The 23,649-nt window shown below is 38.2% G+C and overlaps 1 protein-coding gene across 4 annotated transcripts; it reads left to right on the forward strand.

Moving 5' to 3' along the window:
- Positions 1-641: 641 nt before the first annotated feature.
- Positions 642-17,732, forward strand: LOC103708626 (gamma-tubulin complex component 3). Of its 4 annotated transcripts, none has more exons than XM_008793643.4 (4): positions 642-2,970; positions 3,057-3,448; positions 3,568-3,625; positions 14,835-17,732. In XM_008793643.4, the coding sequence occupies exons 1-2, from the start codon at positions 734-736 to the stop codon at positions 3,310-3,312; spliced, it is 2,493 nt and encodes an 830-aa protein (XP_008791865.3). In that variant the 5' UTR covers positions 642-733; the 3' UTR covers positions 3,313-3,448; positions 3,568-3,625; positions 14,835-17,732. The 4 variants fall into 4 exon arrangements, with proteins under 4 accessions (XP_008791865.3, XP_038985345.1, XP_038985346.1 ...); XM_039129417.1 differs by lacking the exon at positions 14,835-17,732 and adding an exon at positions 14,264-14,691; XM_039129418.1 differs by lacking the exon at positions 14,835-17,732 and adding an exon at positions 9,366-9,885.
- The last annotated feature ends 5,917 nt before the right edge of the window (positions 17,733-23,649 follow it).

Consider the following 23,649-nt stretch of genomic DNA (forward strand, 5'->3'; position numbering starts at 1 on the left):
TAAAATAACCTATTTTGATCTTAATCTAATATATTTGGTAAGGCCCAATGTTCAATAGACCAAACCTAACGTATCACCGGATACAATCCTTGCAACTCATTTCTCAAATAATTAATATTAAAAAAATAATAATTCAGAAAATATTCTATCCAAGATCATCGTCCACTTTGATCTAAATTATTCTCGTGAAATTATGTCTTATATGGCATGCACCATAGACCGCATTGAGATAAGTCGGATGAACTAATTTATAAAAATGAATGTGATTGACGGAGTCTACGGTCATACTGTGCACGCCGACCGTATACGCCGTGTGGGATGTAATTTTTGTTACCCTCGCTCAAATGCGGCTGTACCCGCATAGCCAAGTCGGCTAAAAACTCCGTCCCATGCCGTCTTTTCAAAGTTCGGGTAAAAAAAAATTGACCCATACGGTCACACCCACCTTACCTGAAAAGCCCGGGCCCACATAGTTAGGGTTCTGTCAGTTATTTGTCGGGTCAACTCACGCCACCCGTGATTTTTTAAAACTGTTATAACACCGTCATATATCTGCTTTAACGGCCGTTACGTAAAAGCCCAGAACCCCCTCTTTTCAAAAAGGTTCCATTTCCGCGCCCAGATAAAGTGAAAAAACCCCACCGAAAACAGAAAAACAGAACAAAAAAAAAGATCCAAACGGGCCAAACCCGTCACTGAAACCCTAGGGCCTGGATCTCCGTCGCCGGCGGCCATGGACGACCCCAAGACCCTCGATCTCGTCAAGGAGCTTGTCCTCCGCCTCCTCTCCACCCGCTCCCCCTCCCCCTCGGGCGACCCCTCCGGCGACCTCCCCCACGCCCTCCGCTACGCCCACCGCCTTCTTTCCAGCCGCATGTCACCCTCCCTTGCCCCCGACGAGCCCGCCATGGCCGAGTCCATCAAGCGTCAGCTCGCCGTCTCCGGAAGATCCGCCGACGCCCTCGCCTTCGCCGACCTCCACTCCAAGCTCGCGGCCCGCTCTGGCCCCGGCTCCGTCCGCAATCGCTGGGCCCTCCTCTACCTCTTCAAGTCCCTCTCCGACGACCGCCGCCGCGCCGACCCCATCCTCCGCGCCCCTGCCGTTGGCGGCCTCCCCGCCCTTCCCCTCGACCCCCACCCCGCCCGCCCCACCAAGAAAGCCCTAGCCTCCTCTGGCGGCGTCCTTCTTGTCTCCAAGGATCCGGAGAACATCCGCGAGATCGCGCTCCGGGAGTACGCGGATCTGGTCATGGAGGAGACCGAGGTCTCGGAGTCGGCCCTCGTCAGGGACGTCCTCTATGCCTGCCAGGGGATAGACGGGCGGTATGTGAGGTTCGACAAGGCGTCGGACAGCTACGATCTGCCAGAATCTCTCAAGCTGCCGAGGTCCACGAGGACAATGGTCAGGAGGCTATGTGAGCTCGGATGGCTATTCAGAAAGGTTAGGAGGTACATCACTGAGAGCATGAGTCAGTTCCCAGCCGAAGAGGTCGGGACCGTCGGCCAAGCCTTCTGCTCCGCCCTCCAGGATGAGCTCTCGGACTACTACAAGCTCTTGGCTGTGCTTGAGTCCCAGTCTCTGAACCCAATCCCAACGGCCGGCAGTGATTCAGGAGTGCCAGGGAACTACCTTTCCTTGAGAAGGCTCGTAGTGTGGCTTGCTGAACCGATGGTTAGGATGCGGCTGATGGCAGTTCTCGTCGATATGTGCAGAAATTTGAGAGGTGGGGCAATGGCCGGAGCAATTCATGGGCAAGCCCAGCATGGGGATCCACTGGTCCAGGAGTTCATGGGCCGGCTCCTCCGGAGGGTGTGCTCGCCTCTGTTTGAGATGGTCCAGAGCTGGGTTTTGGAAGGGGAGTTGGAGGATGTCTTTGCTGAGTTCTTCATTCTCAGCCAGCCAGTAAAGGCTGAGTCTTTATGGCAAGAAGGTTATCGGATCCAGTCTGTGATGCTCCCTTCTTTCATTTCTCCAACATTAGCACAGAGAATTCTGAGGACTGGAAAATCAATTAATTTCCTTCGAGTGTGCTGCGAGGATAATGGGTGGGCTGATGCTTCCGCCAAGGCGGCAGCCCATGTTGGTACCACCACAAGGAGGGATGGGCTGGGTTATGGTGAGACTGATGCATTGGAAGCTCTTGTGGTTGAGGCGGCAAAGCGGATCGATCAGCATTTAATGGATGTAATCCACCATCGGTATCGATTCAAGGATCATTGCCTCGCGATTAAAAGGTACTTGCTTCTTGGGCAGGGTGATTTTGTCCAGTACTTGATGGATATTGTAGGTCCTGAGCTGTCGGAGCCAGCCAACACCATCAGCTCATTCCAATTAGCAGGGCTTCTTGAGACTGCAATCCGGGCATCCAATGCACAATATGATGACCGCGATATCCTTGACCGGCTGAAGGTCAAGATGATGGAGCACGGGGATGGGGACAGAGGATGGGATGTGTTCTCATTGGAATACGATGCGAGAGTGCCATTGGACACAGTGTTTACAGCGTCTGTCATGAAGAGGTACCTCAAAATTTTCAATTACCTGTGGAAGCTTAAACGGGTCGAGCATGCTTTGATTGGGGTGTGGAAGACAATGAAACCCAATTGTATAATTTCCTGTTCGTTTGCAAAAGAAGGTCCAGTCAAAATGCAATTTGTCTCAGTGCTGCGAAGGTGCCAAGTTCTCTGGAGTGAAATGAATCATTTTGTCACCAATTTCCAGTACTACATAATGTTTGAGGTCCTTGAGGTTTCATGGGCACGATTTTCAGAGGAAATGGATGCTGCAAAAGATTTGGATGATCTTCTAGCAGCACATGATAAGTATCTTAATTCAATTATGGAGAAATCTCTTCTTGGGGAGAGATCTCGAGACATTATTAAAACTCTCTTCACGCTCTTTGACCTCATATTGCGTTTCCGAAGTCATCATGACCGATGGTTTGAACGTATAAATGAGTTGCAACTCAGGTAGATTCTACTTTGTATAATCCTTTTTCCATTCCTTTCCTAAATATTTATGCTGATATAAATAAACTTTTTTATTGAATTCACAGAGGGAGGGGTAAATCAAGGTCAAAATCAAAGGAGCCAGGTTCATGGGTTGATGGGGGTAGAAAAGCCATGATACAGCTAGCCAGAGAGTTCTTCCGGATAATGGATGAAGACTTGGACACAATTGCGAAAGAGTACTCAGCATCTCTCGATGCTTTTATTTCTCAGTTGCCTATGCAGCAACATGTTGATTTGAAGTTCCTCCTATTCCGTTTAGACTTCACTGAATATTATAGTCATCTATCCTCTAGCAAGTAAAATCAGGGTGCTGCAGAAGAAACAGTGGAAAAGCACTGATCTGCCATTTGTGCTTGTTGTATGACTTCACAATTTCAAGCTTGCTGACCATTTTGGGCTGGTGGCTGTATTGTTCGTTTCATGTATCTAGATGAAGGTAACTGATGAACTGTTGTCTTACAATGCCTTTTTTTTTTCTCTACTCTTTACATATTCTTTTCCCCATCAATAATGTTCTGTATAAGGATTTAACTTGATCTCCCCCTTCTGTTATAGATGCTTATCTGTTGATTCTGTCCATACCACGGAGGTATTACATCATTTTGAGTAATAGGTAAGTTTTGTTACATCAACCTTTGGATTTCAATATATTTTTGTGTATATGTCATGTATTTGTGAGGGTTCTTGATTTCTTGGCTTATTAATGTGCGGATGTTGTGAAGAGTTCCCCTTTTCCCAGGCTTGTATCCTTTGGTTAAAAGATATACAATTCTTTTAGTTACTGATGGCATCTGCCTTTTCTCTGATTTCTCATGCACATTGCTCCTACTATATCCATGTGTAGAATGTTTTTTGTGCTGATGCCAAGACTTAGGTGGGTTCAGCTGCTTGGTATTTTTGGTTGAGACTCCATCTTATGCAGAAATAATTATAGATTACGAAGCAACATAGTTATTTCAGCCAAAGGACTGATGACTCGAGGACATATTTCAGGATATATCATTTATCAAAAAATTTATGTTCTGCCATATCAAATATCAAACTGCACATCTGATACATTCCAAGTTATGAACCAAATTGGATGCTGACTAATGTCTTATAGTTTTGCTGATTCCATTGCTAAAGTAACTACCAAATTGGATGCTGACTAATGTCTTACAATTTTTCTGATTCCATTGCAAAAGCAACTACAACTAAGTAGTAAGCTTCCAATATGCTCTCTATTACCCTAAATACTGATGTCACATTAATAAAGAAGATCGTTCAAATATGATGTAGGAACCTGGTCAATCTTGGTCACTGATAACTTCAGCATACTGGTTGACTTGGATGCCAACGTATTTTAAATAATCTCTGAAGTTCATGTCATAAGAAATGGACTTCTTTATAACCTTATATGCATATCTTTCATTCTTTTGCTTCATGTAGCTTGACCTCAACCAACATACATGACACGAATATACCTACTGCAAGTGTTGCTTTATCTAAAAATCCCACCACCTTGTGATTGTATCCAATATTCATGTTGATTAGTTGTTCAAGGCATTGCTGCCTGCAATGTTTATCTTATCTTTTTTATATGGTGCATCACTCATGCCACACCTGTTGTAGAGTGAAGATAGATCCCAGCAAAATATGCTAAACACAAACAAACGGAGGACATCTTACAGCCGCTTATCAATTAATCCCATATATTGGGAGAGCTTGTTACGATTGACTGTGCTCATTGTTATTAACTTAGCTCCATACTCAACAGTAAAGTTTTTCTTTGCACCCGTTAGAATTAAGTTCACCCACAAGTGTTTTTGAGGGAAGGTGATCCATTGTATAACCATCAATTATTTTTGTTGTGATTTTGTTGCTACACATTACCTACTCTTGAATATGTTCTAAATCTTGGCCTTCTTAAGGTTGATAATCCAACATAACTTCTTGAAGCAAGGAGTTTACCAACATCACAATGCACATATTCATCTTTATTATTTCCGTTTGCAGAACTGTCTAGCAAGACCAACCCTCAGCTTTACATTGAAGAAGCCATGCGTGCAACCTCAATGCATCTTTGCACCGAAAGAACTTCTTCATCTTTGCACACTTACACTGCATACTTCAAATTTTAAATGCTTCTCTTCTTGAAAAGCGAGCTTTTGGTGTGAGTGTGAGTATTGGTGAAGCGAGAGACTGAATTTAGTTCAGATTCTTGTTTCATTTGCCTATTTATGTGATGGGCCTCATTTGTTGTTAAAGTTCAACATGCCAGCATACTATGTATACAGCGAGATCTTTTAAAAGCTTGAGTTATATTTATTGTGAGATGTCTTCAAACTAAGTGTCTTGTTGAATTTCCTTAATGAAAGTCTAGACGTATTGACCTGTTGAGTCATAATCTTGGTGTACTTTGTATTGAATAACGTAAATTGGTTATGTGCATTCAATAGGAAGAAGTGTAATTTAGACGCTTGTTTCGTCTTGGTCAATGTGCCAAAACTGTTTTTGAACACTCAAGTCTAAAAGAAAGTACAAGTTTATTGTCCATTAAAATTAGCTGATATTAATTATCCAACATTTCCTTTACTGGTACCATCTAATGCCTGAATGATGATTTGATTGACAATATTTATTGTTCTATAAATAGCCATAAAATTCTGGTAAGCCCATTTTTTTCTTGCACAACTAACCTATTGAAGGCAAACTATATTGTTTTACAGATCTCTAACTGTCACTTATCCTTTACCTCTGCAACCCCTAATCTTTTTTTGATGCACATTATTTGAAGTCTAACCTTCTTGTTCTGACATTTTCTTCTGATACGTAATTGTGATAATTCATTGATATTCTTAATGATGTTTCTCTAGTTGATTTTGCTCATGTTCTCCACCAAATTGTCGCTTTTTCTGTTGTGCAACTTTGTGGGTGCATGATTTTGTACAAAGTTCCTTTCATAAACATGTTGATCATGGTTGAAATTTTATAACATGTAATTATCATTGTATCTTAATTTTTTCATGGTATCCTATAATTTGTTTTGCTCATGTTTCTCGACCAAATTATGATATTTTGATGTGTCTTTTCTTAAGTTCTGTAACTGCATTTGGTGTGTGATTTTGTACATAAAGTTTCTGGTACCGTATCATGATAGTTATGTTTTGGCTTTGAGATACTATGGACAAATCTACCTTCTAGAGCACTCCAATGAATATTCTCATATAGGAGATAAAGGTGCTACATTATGAAGGGAAGAATAGCTTCCCACTACTACAATGTTGAGTCATATCAGCTGTTGAAGGAGTAAAGACATCCGTTCAAAACTATAGTTTTTGAAGTAATTGCTGGCAAATTGGTGGATGAGATCATGGTTTGAGGTTTCACCGGAAACTTTGAAATTGAAACCTTTGGTTTTGGCTGGACCGATCTGAAACTGGGCTAGTTTGGGAGTTTTAGTAAAAGTAACTTATTGGACCAACATTTATTCTTCATATGAGGTTTGTATATAATCTTTTTTTTCTTTTCTTAATTATTTAAATGTTGAGAAGCATTTTGTCTAGATTGAACTTTTTGCAACTTTTGAGAATATTTGGATGCATTTCAATGTTAAGTTTCAAAAAGAAATACAAGAAAAGTAAATTTTTGACATAGTTTTGTCTATCCTAGAGCTTAAATCTTCTAAAATTTATGTTGTCATATTTTAGATTGCTATGAAAAAATAAAACAATATTTTCTTCTGATTTTCTGGTTCCAAAACCTTAAAAACAAAAGAAAAAAATTCTTTACATCCAAACCCTGTTTCTTTTTCGAACATTTTAGTTTTCTGATCTAAATTTTTGATTGTTGTAGTCCAGTCCACCAAAACATTACATGCAAAGCTCCCAAACAATATAATATATTTTAAAACTATGCCTAATTTAGTTTTGATATGTTCATTTTTCTTTGTTTTCTTGATTAGTTCGTAATTTTATACATGTATTTGGATTTGTTCATTATATCTAATCAAAGCAAGAGCAAAATCTGCCAAAACTATCAAAATGAAATTAGTTTGGTCTTGCTGAAACTGACACTGGGCTTTTTTAAACCTTACAACCTAGTCATTTGGACAACTAAGACAAGGAGTTACCCATGGGATCTACCATGACAATGGAGATAGATTACTCTGGATGGATTATGGGCCTTGACCTAGGTTCTTTTCTCCATGATCATGAGGAAATTGTGAAAGAGTATATAGTAATTCTAGTAATCATGGGTATGAATTAGATATAAGGAGACCTTCATTACAGTAGATTGAAGCGGTTTCAAGTCATGCATACAAGGTTGCGTTGTTCTTTTGGCCCGTTTAATGTATCTTCCGCATAGCTCTCTATAATGGAAACAAGTTCAAATAGGAAGATTTTAGCTAGATGACCATGAACAGAATCCACAATGCATGGTACATGTATTGCATTATTAATGGAAAGTGTGTGCAAAGGCAAGTAGATATCAAAAGCAAGAATTTACACCAGTATGTGTTAAAAGTTGGGTGAGCTAGCATACATTGTTCTAAGTGCCGAGGCAGTTGCCAAAGCTACTGCTTATGATAAAGACACATATGTTATTGGAAATGAAGGTGCACAAAATAGATGATTTATGCATGGAGAAGCTTTGTTCAATGGGTATCTTTGATTGACTGCTTGGACATAGCAAGATGAGAGGTTTTGAGATTTTTCTAAAACAAAATTCAATGTTGTTTGTACTATATAGGAGAACAATTTTGCCATGGGTGGTGGGAACACCTAGGGCCCCATCTAGAGGGATTTCATGAGGATCTTAATTTTAAATTTGAACATATTAGTGATGCCTTGCTGTAATATATGAAGAATCAACATCTTTTTTTAAGTATTCAATTTTCTAATTTTTCAATTATCTACGTTTACTCTTTAGGTCATTTATGCCTATTCAATCATGATGGGGCCAGGCAAGACAAGTGCAATGGTAAACGGCTTGAGTTGGCAATTACAAAAAAACAAAATTGCCAAGGTTAGGTTTGTCCCCTGTTTGCCCTTCCGAGAATCTTGGGTTTCGCCTAGTAACAATCATGCACGAACCATTTCTTGAAGTATGTTTCTAGATAGCCCAAAGTCTTGATAGTTAACTCTAGGTATTCAAATAAAAAAACCATGTCGATAAAGACAAGCAGGTGCACGATCACATGGCTGGGATTGCAATTTTCCATGAATTTCCTATTTTGCACTCAACGATGGAACTTTGATTTTTTTTTTTTTTGAAGATTGACAAATCAACAATAGATCTTTGAGATATTTCATAAAATGACCAATCCTCACATGAATAGGTAAGGATCCAAAAGTCCAATATTGATTCCTTCGGATGTGTCAATTGGACAAATAAGATCCGAAAATTGGCAGTTCGCCCTGTCAATCTTCCAGGACCCACACAACTCAATTTTCACCCATGAACGATTTGTGTTATTTCTGAGATCATAGCTGCATAATGTGGTTTTTATGCCTATACAATCATGATGCTAAACATAACTTCAAGGCTAATAGATATTCCTTATGATTTCATGGAAGAAAACTTAAAATTCTTTCAAATTTTGAGTTCAAAAATGGTATAGATTTAGAAGCTTCATATGAAAATAAAGCAAACTTCATCCCTCCTATTTCATGTAGTAAAACAATAATGGACTACTTTGTTGCAGGTATGCAAAGTATCAAAGCCTGGTCCAATTTTCTTTTTGTGTTTAAGTACATAAATTAAGTGCTGTATGATGTAGTTCTTAATCAAATGCACTTAGTGTATGGAAGTGATTGTGATATCATGATGCAAATTTTGATATTCGAGCGAAAAATTACATAGATTTTCTGAATATTTAGTTCATGACAAATTAAACACATTATGTGATATCATTATGTGTACGTCTTAAATCTAGTGCTTATCCCGCAAAATTGACATGATCACTTCATCCAATGCAGTTCTCTCCAATTTAACATTTTTAATTCCTTTATGTTCTGTTTCTCAGATTTGGTTAATGATAGGATGGAGACATTTAGTTGCATGGTTGTGTGGAACTTTTCTGTTAAATAGGAAAATCAAAGCAATCAATCTCATTAGCGATATGTTCTCAGGCTTAAAAATTTAATGAATTCAATGTTATGTGTCTTTGTAAACCTTATTAGTGTGGTAATTTTGTGTTGGCTATTGCTCAAAGTCTATAAATCTTGTCTTGGAGGCATTTCGATGAAGATAAATTAGTCTTATCTTGCATAGAGGTGAATATTTTAACTAAAATATATAAAACTAAGTAGACCAAGGGTTTTACAAAAGAAGTATTAGTTGTTACAGCCTTGTTGCATATCTCAATTCAGGGGAGTTCCAAGACCTATTGAGGGCTGAAACAAATGAGATATCATGGGCATTGTTCAAGAAACTTGTTGATTGATGACTGGACTCACAACTAATTGAGTTGAAAGAAGGCAAAGTATAGCTTTCCTCTTAGTCCTTATGTCTCAGTGTGTGTTCTTTTGTGTTTCCTCTTTTCTTTTGTGTGTGCGTGTGCGCATGTATGTGTTTGATGACCAGATATTGACCTGATAATGGGCTTGCATTTATCCTTATGGAGTCTGAGGAAATTCCTTCTGGATCTTTCTACCATATGTGCAAGGTGAAGCTTACATGTGCACCGTGCATGTAAAGTCCTAGGCACACCTTCACATGGAGGGTTGTTTGTGACCCTCCATGTTGAGTTTGTCTTTTTCGAGAGTTTATTTTCTATTGTTATTTCAAAATTCTCTTTTTATTGATTTCTCAGTCTTCCCTGTCTTTGTTTCTTCCTTTCTATCTTTTCTCCAATATGTAGTCTGTTGTTCTGTTAAATGACGAAGATAGGGTTAACTCATGCTAACCATGTCAAAATTTTAGGCTATCTTTTTTCTTTTTTTTGGGGGGGGTGGGGGGGTGCGTGTAGGCATGGTTGTAAAGTGGGCCTAAGCCCTTTTAAGATATGTTCAATAGCATTGCAGCAATAGTGAGTTTGAGAAATTCTACTAGAAAAGCTCAACTCTTGATGGTAGTCAAGTTAATCATCGCTCCATCAACCAATTAGGAGGTGCATTGGACTCTGTATAGTCATGCATCAGATGAAAAAGGCTTGTCACATATTGCGATTTGAGATCCGAGCATGTGTCAGCATCCATGACTCCTCATCACTCATAACTACCTTCATATATTGCATTAATCCTTCCTGAAATTTAGGCCTTGGTAAGTTTGTTCTTTGTGGGTGTCAAATTCCCTCATTGTCCACGTGTTGGACTTTCAGAAAGAGATTATGGTCATGATGCATTGCAACGTAGTCCCTTGCCCATGAACATATGTCAAGGAGCACAAGATGATTTGTTATCCATGTTGATGATGTCATTTGTACCTCCAAAATTTTAGTTGCATCAACATACGACCTTTTGGTCAGTTGTGATCCACCAAAATGATGTAGGCATTCATCCAAATGTTTGAGTATTTGGACTGTTTTGTCAACTAGGATTTGATTGCACAGAGAAAAATCTAATCCTGCATTATTTTGGCAACTTTCCATTTTCATTTGCTGGAATCTGTAACCCCATCTTAATTAGTTGGGTGGTGATGCATCATACAATAGGATGATTGCATGAAAAACATGATGATCATAACATTAACTGTGGAAACTACAAACATGATTGAGAAAGATACTGATTTCACCAAAAAATGACCTAAACTTTCAACCTCAATTATAATTTCATTCTTTAATAAAACAAAATTTACAATGGAAAAATTCCATTAAATTGCAACCTTAATATGAAGATAATTAATTCTAATTTTTCATAACATTTAAACAAAAAGCATAAAAAGACTTGTTTCATCATGGGACTTATATCCAACTAAAGGGAAAGAAATTATGAAATAAGCTCCCATAAACTAGTATTAGCAATGACAGTCATTGTATGGGGCCAACTCAATGCTAATTAGGGATGTATTACCTGACACATATTTAGATTCTCTATCTTTTTCTTTTTTATGGTTTTGCCTACAAGTAGCTCAAACTCCAACTTCTTGGTTGCTTTGACAGCTTGGTGATTCGGACCTTCTTGTGTAAGGTCTAAATTTCTTTGACATGGAGGAAACATTTGAAAAAATCTTCGATGACAAACCAAAATTTTAAGGGTGTTCTTCAATATATTCAAACTCATGACTTACACATTGTGCTTTGGGAGGGAATAAGTATCAGTTTGTACACTAACATTATAACATGATTTTTCCACTAAATATCTTAGCTAGGCACTGCACATCATTTCACTATGATCATCATCCTCACATTTGACTAGCAGAATGTAGTCAATAGTTTTCCACCCTTATAGAAACTGTCCTAGACTTTGGAGAGATATGGATCTTATGCTTTCATTAGGAAGAATTGATTGGAGAAATTCGCTGTTACATGCTACTCATTTTCTGAAATTACTGTTCTCTGATCTCCAAGCCCTTTTGTGGTTTGTCCATCTTCATATCCTCCAGGGCAGAACCTTCACCAACAATTTTCTAGTTCTCTTATCGAGAGTACTTTCTTCTGAAACATCTTCTTCTTTAGGACAAGAAGGTGTTGGTTTCCAAATTTATAGTGCTTAGAACACGTGGGTTTTTCACTTCTAGGGTGCTTCTATTGGATAAAAGGAAATCTAGATTTTGTCACGAGACATGGATGCATAGAAACTTGTGCTTTTGTTTTATCATTTAGTTTATCTGCCTCACTTTGTGGTATTCTTCATCCACAGTTCCAACCCTAGAAGTTACCCCCTACCCCATGACATCTATTAAATTTTGTCTGAAACATGAGTGTGTCTCTGCATTGTCCAAACTAAAAGAGTTCCTGAGTGTAGAAACCTATTAAGTAATATCTTTGGTGATCTGGTTCATAATGGTCAGAACTATAGTTTGATGGAAAGAAGAATGTGAATTTCAGTACACATACAGGCTTTTCTTAGAAGTTACAACATTCATATTTTTAATACATGTGTTCATGCAGTAATTGTGAAAATATTGAAATTGAAATTATTTAAATGATATTGTTTTAGTTGCAAAATGTAGATAGTTGAAGGAGAAAGCTGAAGAGACAAATTGTAGAATTACAAAGTCATTCTCTGAGTAGATATCAATAAATTAGTGATTTCTTGCTTTTCCACATGTTAACATGTTTTTTTGTTTCAACAATATGCAATTTAGTCGTCGCTCCTTTCCAGCCATTTCGCAATGAGTCCCCTACCTAATGTCCATCCATCTTTTGTGGCCCTTGCCGAAGGTTGTCAAATTGCCTAGGCAGTCCTAGGTGCTGACCTCTTTGCAACCCTCTATCAACCTAACATCAACCCTCCATCTTTTTAACCGTGTCTGGGATTCACGTTGGTGAGTTAGATTCTTCTTGTCTAATTGGAAAAGAAATTTAAAAAGGAAAACACGGGCATGAAAATGCTTCTTTGTGTTAAGACTTCAACATACAAAATCTACTACGTGGGATCCAAATCTGAAGGTTATTTGAGATGTAGATCCGATTTTAACCTATCCTTTGAATCTATTCAACCCAAAAGGTCTTCTCTCTGATTCTTGTTTGCTATATGTGCATATCTTCTCATTAGATCTCGTTCAGATGTTTCATTTTACATCTACATTTGATTCACTCTAACAATAGTTTAGATTAGCCTCACTAGTTTTTGTGCTCAGTAAGTCATTTCTTCTTCTTTATCTTTTTTTATTAAGAGTTAGGGAAGCCTGAAAACAAGAAGATGAGGCAAGACTTGAAAAAAACATAGAACATGGTCAAGTCAGTTATGGAGTCCAAAACATCGAAGAACCCATAAAAGTCTTCCTCTTCTTCTTTGGGGCCATTCTTGTCAAATCCATCATGAGAAAAAAGATGCTGTCCAGAACATGTTGAGGAATGCGGCTGCTTGTCGATGAAGCCTCTAGCATGTGCCCAGCCAAACCAACCGGCTAACAACTAAAACCAACGTTTTAAGTCCCGGCGGGATGGGGGGCATCCTGGCTGTCCCATTCTATTCTTGTGAGAAAATGGGACCAGGACGGGATTGGGACTCTGAAACTCATCCATGCGGGTAAAGAAGAAAAAAAGAGGAAAGAAAGAAAGGAAAGATGAAAAGGAAAAGTGAAAGGAAAGAAGAAGAAAAAGAAAAGAAAGGACGGAAGAAGAACAAGAATGAAAGGAAGAAAAGAAGGAAGAAAGGAAAGAGAAAGAAGAAGGAAAAGGAAAGAAAGAAGCAAAGGAAGGGGTAAGAAAAAGAAAGAAGCAAAGGAAAGAAAGGAATGTAAGATAGAAGATAGGAAAGAAAGAAGGAAAAGAAAGAAAGAAAAAAAGGAAAGGAAAGGAGAGGAAAGAAGGGGAGAGAGAAGGAGGGTACTTATGGGATTCTCAACCAGGACTATTGCCGAGATGAGGTGGGATAGTGGGGCATTCCGTTCCATGGAGAAACCAAGATATCCTATCCTACAAGATTTAAAACCTTGACTAAAACGACGACTTCCCATCCTTTTCTCCATCTTCCAATCGTTCTCATGTCATCTTTTTTTAATGGCTTTTTCATGATGTTTTGCAACGTATGAATCATAAGAACAAGCCTGTTAACCGTAAATGCAATTGAGAATGGAGCTGCATGGATCATGGACCATAAAAATATTTATCATGCAATTATGATCTCTAAGCCAGTTAATTTCATGGAGAAAGAGGTTAATTAGTATGCCTGTTTTTGGCATGAGTGGCATAAATGCTTTATTTCAGATCAGGAAATGCATCTTGCAAAACTCATCCTGATGACCCTTCAGAAAAACTAGTTTCCACTTCTGATGGAGGAAGAAATTGGTGGTTAATAAGCTATAAGTTGGAGAAAAATGCTCTGCAAGAAACCATTTGGCTAGATAGCGGCCATAGAATGACAAGGATAGCTACAATTGATCTGGTGCTCAACCATTTAACCTCATCTCTGCCTTAAATTTCTTCTGTTGACATTAATGTGCATCTCGGTCTTTTCCTGTTCTTTCTTTGATGACAATTAGAGCTGAATAACACTGTTTGTGCAATACTTTCCTCAAGTGATATGTTTTTGTGATGGTAAATTAAGGCAGGCTTGAATTTGTGCCTGCAAGTCTGCTTGATATGAATGGTTGCTGTGAAGAATGTAATCTCTTGCAGCCTTTCTGTGCTCTGGTTACTTCCATGATAACTTTTTTGCAGGAGAGATTTGAATTCAAGTATTGGTCAGAATAATAGTACTTTCTCTACATCCAGAGTTTATGCTAGGTTTATTAGTTAACTTAAGGGAATGATCGTGAGGTCAGTACCAATATCTTATTTTGCCATCTAGAAATGCAATTTTTCAATTACTAGGGCGATTTTATGAAACGACAGCACTTTTTGCGACCCCCATCCAACTGTGTCAGGCTCTCATGATGTTTTGGTCACTATGCAGTACCTTCTTTGTACTTTGATCATCCTGCTATACATTCTTTAGAGCCATTGAGAGCATGTGCATCATGTGCAGACCTCCCAAGAATGTTAGAGCTTGGTTACAAATGCTTGAAAAATATATCAATGTCAGATGATTTTGAAGTACATTTATGGTAGAATGTTGTTGCCTGGTTTACGGGGGCAAGATTCCTGCATGCATATTTGCAATTCCTATAGTGATAGCATGATTGTGGGATTTGATTTCGGTCATGTTGCAATCCTATTCTGCATATCTGGTACTTTGATTATGGAGTCCAGGAGCTTGTACTGCAACTTACTAGTGAAAATCTTGTCCCAGCCTCAACAAAAATACATTTAGCACGTACTCTGATCTGGGATGGACACTGGAAACAAGAGGAAACATCGGGAGGTCAGCAGTTAGACTGGGATATGCATCAAGGCTTCTGGTTTACAAAATTTCCACCTTTTTCTTATTCTTTTAAAGCAATCTAGCACGTCATTTTTGGTCGCATTCCCTTGTTACCAGTTATCAAGGTTTCTGCACTACTTTGCAGCTTGACGACGATGAGAATATATTCTCTTGTGGAAAATGCTCTTAGTTTCATGGATAAGCTTCCAAGTAATTGCCAAGCTTAAGTGTGCTGAACCTTCCATCTTTTTATTGTGCTGAGCGTGCTATTCTGTGATCAAACAACACTCTCGTTCCACTTGCAATTGCATTAGCTTCCTCTTCCATATGGTCCGAAGATATCAGATCCAGCTTGCATTAAATAACAGCTTGAAATTACAAGAGCAGATCAAGGCCATGTCCCGTATTTTTCTAGTTGCTCAAAATCAGCATGAATCTCTCATGTGCTTAAATTTTGTCTGGAAGTGGTACATGCATTACTCTAATATCTACAACCGAGGTAGAAGAGGATACATGCCAACCTCTTCCTAGATATTTCGGCAATCACACCTATTTAGATTCGGAGTGAGGGCCAAGAAGGAAACAGGTTCATCGTTGCAATCAGATCGCTGAATAAACCTTAATTTTAGCTGCATGCGCATGCCAAGAAACACATCATAGCCTCTCCACCAAGCAGGGATTACAGATTCCCGCAGCGTCCCATTGCTGCATGAGCCACATCCACAGCTAGCGAAACATTAGGTAGTCCTTGGGACACGGATCCACTTCCTATGGGATCAACTTTTGGATCTGGCAATCCTCTCTCACAGCACTGTTAAGCGAGACGGACAATTTTTACAGGGGCAACAACAAGCTATATATCGATATGTAAGTCCGGGAAGCGAAACTCCCCAACTTCTGCTCCTGCTCAGGTGCAGATAACAGATCCGAAACAAATGGTAAACATAAACGATCTTTTAGGACAGAATCAGCTTGTCGACAATAATATTATCACGGAAGTTGAACAGAAGGATCCAATTCAAAAGTATAGCGCATATGCAACGCCCAGACTTGAAACAAGTGGGGAAAATAATCCTACTTTCAGAGATAGTTTCTCATATCGACCATAAGGTAAACAGCCTAACATTCAGGAGAGAATCAGATCGTCCATAATATTATCACAGTAAATTGAACAGAAGATCCAGTTCAAAAGTAATAACATATATAACACCAGGCATTGCCCTAATGTTCGCACCTTTCCTCACCAATGGGCTACAATATATATTCTAGGTCCAAGTTTTGGTGGTGCAATCTCAATTCTTTGAATTTGGTTAACCTACTATTTGGATCTTTCCTCACTTCTCCCTCCCCAAAAATATGGGGAAAAAAAAAGTAAAAAATGGTGTAACAGGTCCAAAAGGCAAAATATTCCTGTACAGAGTGGATGCCCCTCCAATTGTAGTTTCAATGAAGATGTCAAAATTAACAATTAGCCGGCGCCAAATTGCCAAATTCAAATTCTTACCAGGGAGTAACTCTGGGGAAAAAAAAATAAGAGGGAAGATAGAAGTCCACAGATTGCGCATACTGTCTATAAATAGAGCAATAGGTTATTGCAAAGAATCAAGCCAAGACAAAAAAATTATAGCAGTTAGCAGAAAAAATTATCACGCAAACTCAAGCAATCATATGCTGAATAATGCTGAGGGTAGTGTATAACAGGCCAGTTAAAATTTCTACTATATTATTTAGTACTTCAAGAAAAATCTGAGACCAGAGCATCTTCCTAACAGCTGGATTGGCCTCTAATCACATGCCAGCATGGTCAGATACAATTTACTTCTCTTTCACAAGAACAAACAAGAAATCTCCTTAGGATAACCCTGAGAGCATTTGTAGGATAGAACAGCCATTGATTTAGAGATAACGAGCAAAAATAGCCAGCTTTTCTCAAGTTAATAGAATACTTATGCCATGTTTAGCTTTCCTGATGTCCATCCTTGATCGTTTAACCACTGGAGAAGGATATAGAGGACCAAAACTACTAGGTAGCGAATGGGGTAGATAGCCAAGTTTATGAACAACGATGCAACCAATGGCCTGTCAACATAAAGAAATTAACAAATCTACAAATTTTATATGCAAAACCCCAATTGAAGGCTTACAGGTGCCCGCCAAAGTAGAGTAAGCCTAACAATGCAATATCCAAGCAGTCACATCCACCATTAATGGCAGTAAAGATTAAGATCAATGTACACGAAGTTTGAAAATGCAGGCCAAAGAAATCCGGTAGTCGCATCCAGAATCTCTTCCAATTAACGGACAAGTTTATATTTAGTATAACCTGAATTTATTGTAGTATCCTTACCATTATGACAAATGCCCATCATCCAAATGTCTCGTCATAGATGATCTGAAGACAGATCAAGGTTAAACACCAAAAAGGATTTCGAATGGTATAAACGCAGATAAGATTAGCACTGTGATCAACAGGAGTACATCCGACATCATTAGATAAATAATTTGTATTCTCAAGCCTATCTTTCTAGATCTACGGTAAGGAGCCCACCAAACACATGGAACACAAAGACAGCAACACTCAATGAATTACTAGGATGAGGTGGATGTTAAGTGAAAATCAGGAAACTTAGGGTTAGAAATAAAAAATTGCAGGAACCATACCAAGTTAAGAAGCTTGTTGATAATCTGTCAGGAAATTGACTTGATACAGGTGTGTCCAGCAAAATTTTGGCAAGGCTACACTAAACTATACAATAATAGTTGTCTTATGTTTGATAACTTGATTTAATCAGTTCAAATGAGTTTTGTTTTCTAAAAATGTGTCGATGAACTATGAAACGATTAATATAATATAACAGGATACAACAAGACTTAAACAAAGTCAAGAAATTACATTAAGAATAATTGTAGAGAGAACATTTGCAATATCAGGGCATATAGTTTTGATTGTTGTGGCATCAAAACCATTAAAAAAACTATATAAGTTATTACAAAAGATGTTTACATCAATGCTGTGTGACATATGGTTCCCTACTTTTACTGTTGACATCTTACAAATGACAATCCAAGAGTCAGCATCAATATGAGAAAACAATCATAAATGAAATTTACAGAAAAGGAAAGAAGTCAAGAATTGTACTTTTTTCATTGAAAAATTACACTACTTTCAGCCAAAAAAATACATAATAAATGCATAAGATCTACACCCCCCCCCCCCCCCCCCCCCAAAGCCCAGAACAACTCAAAATTTTTCAGCTCAAATTTTTGAACTTCACAAACCTACAAAAGAGATTTGGAAATCGAGGCCTACAGCTTGAAAAACAACTACTTGAGTGGCCCCATCCACTCCAAAATCCTGCTTTATCCTCTTTTGCCCCCAAAAATTTTGTCAACCCTCAAGGAATAATCCAAATTGTGGGGAAGGTTGTCTTTATACTACCTGGAGCCAAACTCACAGAAGCTTCTAATTTCTCAAAAAAAAACTTGCAAAATTCAAGAATGACCATAATAGGATGCTTATCAGAGTTAAAATAATTTATATATCAGTGTAGGCTGAAAATGCAAAAAATAATTTTGGTTAGTCTCCAGTTCTGCAGAGCCAGTCCATAGCCATACATGAGACCTAGATCAACAATGGCCAAAATTCAAGAAGGAACTTTCTAGTTATGGTTTCAAAAGGTAGGAAAAAGGAAAAAAAAATAATTATAATAAAAATTACTTTTCAAAAAAGCAAAAGGACCACAGATAAGCCATTAAAGTGAGGCCCTCCTATCCTCCTCCACCTCCTTATCATCATATTTTAGATCTAAAATCCATTATAAATTCAAAATAACAGCCATAATTTTGCTGAACTAAATACTTGTTACATCCATAAAAACAAATTCATACTTTTTCAATTCGAAAAAATCCATCAACCCCCTTAGCAGTTGTAAGCGTCATTAATTTGGATTAAAATACAATATAATAGTCTGGAAGCCCCTACAATTGGTTGTCAACTAAACCTAAAGGCACCTAGAGGCATATATCAGCTAAAAGAGTTGATCACAAAGGTAACTCCCTTAATTAGTTTATTTCAGAAGATATCATGGGCAAAGGCATCAAACACGTAGCCATGGGATGGTGTTAGTAACAACTAGATTTACTCTTGCAGAATACAGAAAAACTGCACATGTGAGGCCTAGCCTCATTGGGCCAGCCCGTTGGCCCAGCCCAGCACCCAAACGCGGCCCGAAGGGCCGTTTCAGTCAAAAATAGGGCAGAGCCCTAGTTGATCGCAGCAGAGGAGGAAGAGTCCTCCACCACGAACTCATTCAGAGGCTAGGATAAGCCTAGCCTCCACTCTTATTTAGAGCCCCCCTCGATGGACCTCCACCGCAACCCCCCTCCCCCCATGGACCTCCACTAGCAATCATCAAGCTCCTTTCTCTCTCTTTTCTTCCTTCAAAATCATGGCATCCTGTCACCGTGCCCGACGGAAATCAGGGCCGTAGCACTCACCGGAGTTGGTAAGAACGCCGAATCCTTCTTCTCCGGCCTCTCCTTTCTCAATTGACTGATTGCTGGTCGGATTCCGCCAAGGAATTGATCAAAAATCACTATGAAAACCCTCCACTACTCCGCCTTTGATCTCCTCTCCTCTCCCTTTTTTTCGGCAATGCCTGTCATTAGTGTTCATCACCGAAGCCATCAGCTGCTTCCCTGCATCAATCCCTAGCCGAAGCCGGACCCCCAGTCACCGACGAGCGAGTTGGGATCCGAGAACACCGAGCTAAGAAATTTTCCTCCACCTTGTTTTTAGTTTGATTTTTGGACAGCCGGCCGCCGGCCGCCCTCCGCCTCATATTTCCCACCTCCGATGGCCACCTCGCCGGACCACCATGCCCACACCCACCAACTGCCTCCTTCCTTTGTTTTGCCAAAAAAGAAGAAAGAAAGAAAAGAAGAGAGAAAGAGCCATCTCTCTCTTATTTTCTCTCTTCCTTCTCTCTCATATCCCTATTTCTCTCTCTCTCTTTAAGAAGACCCATGGATCTATGAATCGAGTCCCAACGACTTGATCTATGAACTCAAGTTGATCTCTGAAAAGAGATCCTAAATTGCTCTATTGCCTGGGCCGCCTACTAGACCGATCACTCCGACATTGTTGAATATCCTTAAAACCTCCATCGATGAACCATGTTGATTGATCTTGGACTTATTGAGCCCGATTCATTAAGCGAATTATCTATATTTGATTTACTCGAAACCACCATACGCCCGATCAAATCTTCTCATATTATTTTATTAAAGTCATCAATTAAAAATTAATTTTACTGTTAATATTTTAAATAGGTCTAGCAGAGTTGCCTAGTGAAGTCTGACAGTCTAAGACAAAAGAGATAAGTAGATCTTGCACTCTTTATTATTTTTTAAATAATCATATTTTTCATGCATAAAATTTGCTTGTGCAAATATCATACTTTTTTTAAAACTATGGATCGGCATATGTATTATAAAAATCATGCTTTATTATGAAAAATAATTTAATAAATATTTTAAAAAATAGTTTTGTTTGTGAGATATGAATCTGATCATGTCATTTAGTATTTTTCATCTATTTATGTGCATGTTTTAAAAAAAGATATATTTTTCTAAAGGCTCTCAGATTACTATGACCATTCGTAGAAATGGAAGCCAATTTACAGCCTGGAGCTAACATCCAATGAAAACGGCCCTCAGCTAATGGATTAAAGTTGGTAACGAATACGAACTATGACATTTTGTTGATTACGAAGATGGACCTACCACGGATTATAGTGACCACGGCACGAAATTCTATGAGCAATGTTTTGATCCATGATAGAATTAAATGATGTGAAGAATGATTTACGAATTTATTTTTCTCTCTCTAGACAAATAGGGTCAATAGAAACGAATGATGGTCCAAGCTTAGAGTTCGCGCTAGCAAGCTTGTCAATTTTGTATAAAAATTTTAGTATTTTAAATTGACCAGAAATTTGTAGTCAATAATTTTCTGAATATTAAGAATTATGGATTTGGTATTTATGATTGGATTTAGACACTTTGAACCAGTATTAGTTGCATTTAATGGATAATGAAATTAGATTTCTATTTATTCAATTATCTTTGAGATGAATTTGAAAGCTAAATCATAAATGTAATATTGACTTCACGTTATTATGGGTTGTACCCTTTGGTAGCACGACCATGTCATACTCTGGATCTGGGGCATCACAATTATGGTATCAGAGCACCAGTTTGATCGTGGGTTAAGCTTAAAAGTTTAGTAATGGGTAGAATGCAAGGAAAGAGAATCAGCTAGAAGATCGAGGCTCTTAAGCTTAGATTTATGATTCGTATGGTTAGGCATGTAACAGGTATAGAAGAGTTAGTTTTGATCACAGTTGCACAGCAGAAGCATGGGGGGGTATTAGATGAAGACTCAGTACCCCCATTTGTTTGAGAATGACGGTATGTTAAGTTTTAAGGATGAAATTTTTTAAAAGAGGGAAGAATGTGAGGCCCAACCTCATTGGGCCGGCCTGTCGGCCTGACCCATCACCCAATTGCAGCCCAAAGGGCTGTTTCACTCAAAAATAGGCTAGAGCCCTAGTTGATTGTGGCAGAGAAAGAGTCCACCTCTACCACGAACTCTGTCAGAGGCTAGGATAAGCCTAGCCTCCACTCTTATTTAGAGCCCCCCCTCGATGGACCTCCACCGACGATCAAACATAAATGAAAAATTAAACCTCTTCTAAAAATGATTTAAATTTTCTTTTTCAAAATCAATCATTCACTTTAGATTGTATTTAATCCCAATCAAATCAAACATAAATGAAAACCTAAACCTCTTAAAAATTGATTTGATTTTTCTTTTTCAAAACCAATCATTCACTTCTCATAGCATGCTAGATTGAACCCAAAAATACACGAATACAACTAACAATTGGGTTTGAATAGTTTGGATCTTACTCATTTTCATGGATCTAAATCTGAATCCGAAAATGATTAGTCTTATCAAGTTCGGACATGGGTAGATGAATCCAACCTGGGTATGACCCATCCATAGCCCTACCAGTATTCAATGTCTCGAATCTGATAAAAATTTAATGGGATGATGAAGATACAAGAATTGAGTGTTCATGACGTATAAACTAGCTAGGAAAATGCTACCCAATTAGCTTTTTTTGTTAGAAAAAGAAACTCAACCACTACCGATGTGACATGAGTGTGAAAGAAGTTGAAAAGTTAGTTTTTTTTTCTTTTTTAAAATACGAGGGGTAAACTAAATCACTTATTTTGGTTTTTTGACCCGATATATTGCATTGATTGTTTGTGATAGATTAGCTAGCTAGGAAGTGCTCCTGATTAGCTTTTCTTAACTCACAACTATTACTGACGTAACATGAGGATGATAATAAACATTTCCCTCCAAGCGGTACATACAACTTTCATCAAATATGGTTTTCCACAAAATTCTATATATTTATTAGCATAAAATTTTGTTTACTCACTTCAAATTGAATATCCATTTCTATCTTTTCCTACTAGGATGAAAATTCTATATTTTACGTATCCACATGATGAGTCCTTGGATATCATATAAAAATAAATGTTTTCAATTATTGCTATTTGACATGGACCAAGGTATTTTAAATTGTCTATTGACGCAAATATCGTAAGGGAAAACCTCTAACATGATTTGAATATTGGACCTTTGATTTATAGTAGTTCCAAATCAAATCTCTTTAGAAAGATGATTTTTTGTCTATAGTCCCCCTATGGAACTTTGATTATTGGGTTAGCTGTAAACTTCACATGTTTCTAGTAATTCACATGGCATCATCAAGTGATACAAGTCTTAGATAAGAAACTAAAACATTCCAGAATGCCCTTGTTGATGATTCTTGATTCCAAAAGCATATAGGGTTCCCTAAAACAATGTGACATCTCACACCACCTTTTGTCTTGATTGATGCACCTCATGTAGTCTCCCAGTAAAATATTACAAAAAGAAAGACCGACTAAGGGTATAGGGAAAAGGGATTTTGCCCCGTTTAGTTTGCCTTACATTTATTTCTAGAGCAATAGCATGATGAGAGAGATCACAGCTAATAACTAAGCTTCACAACTTTCACCATCTAGACAAAAAATCATCACATGTTCAGTGTTCTTCCCAAGCTACGGTGCTATAATTCTTTCCAATTGGAAAACAATTTCATTAAACTTTTTAATTTTTTAATCCTGTTATACTTAACTTTGAAGGGCTAGAAGATGAGAGTTGAACTAACAGTTTTAAGCACTCTGGCACAAGTTTTAGAATGTTAGGGTGAAGTTGCTGGAGTTGTTAAATTCCAAAATTTTGTATATTGCCAAAGATGAATAAGCCTAGACAATGGCATTAATAATTTTCTTTTCTCAGTTTCATTAAAAAAGCAGGCTACTTCTCTTAAAAAATCTTGTTCAGTTCCATGTTCCAAATGGTCAAGAACGATCAACTTCACTAATGGATCCAAATCATTTCCTCAGCACTACAGCCTTGATATATTGTACTTAGTAACGCAGTGAGACTTCAAATAGTTGGTCAGCTAAAACATACAAAGAAGCATCCTGAGATTAGCAAAGAATATTTTTTTGCAGTAAGAAAAAATAATTGAACATAAGGAGAGGGAATGCTAACTGTAAAGACACAATAAGCAAGAGAGCAAGGGGAAAAAACAGGCACGATAGACAATCCATAAAA

The sequence above is a fragment of the Phoenix dactylifera genome, chromosome 8 (assembly GCF_009389715.1).
Source record: "Phoenix dactylifera cultivar Barhee BC4 chromosome 8, palm_55x_up_171113_PBpolish2nd_filt_p, whole genome shotgun sequence".
NCBI lineage: Eukaryota > Viridiplantae > Streptophyta > Magnoliopsida > Arecales > Arecaceae > Phoenix > Phoenix dactylifera.

Coding starts and splice junctions, on each gene's coding strand:
- LOC103708626 (XM_008793643.4), top strand. CDS start 734: ATGGACGACCCCAAGACCCTCGATCTCGTCAAGGAGCTTGTCCTCCGC. Junction 2,971..3,056: donor ATAAATGAGTTGCAACTCAG/GTAGATTCTACT, acceptor TTGAATTCACAG/AGGGAGGGGTAAATCAAGGT.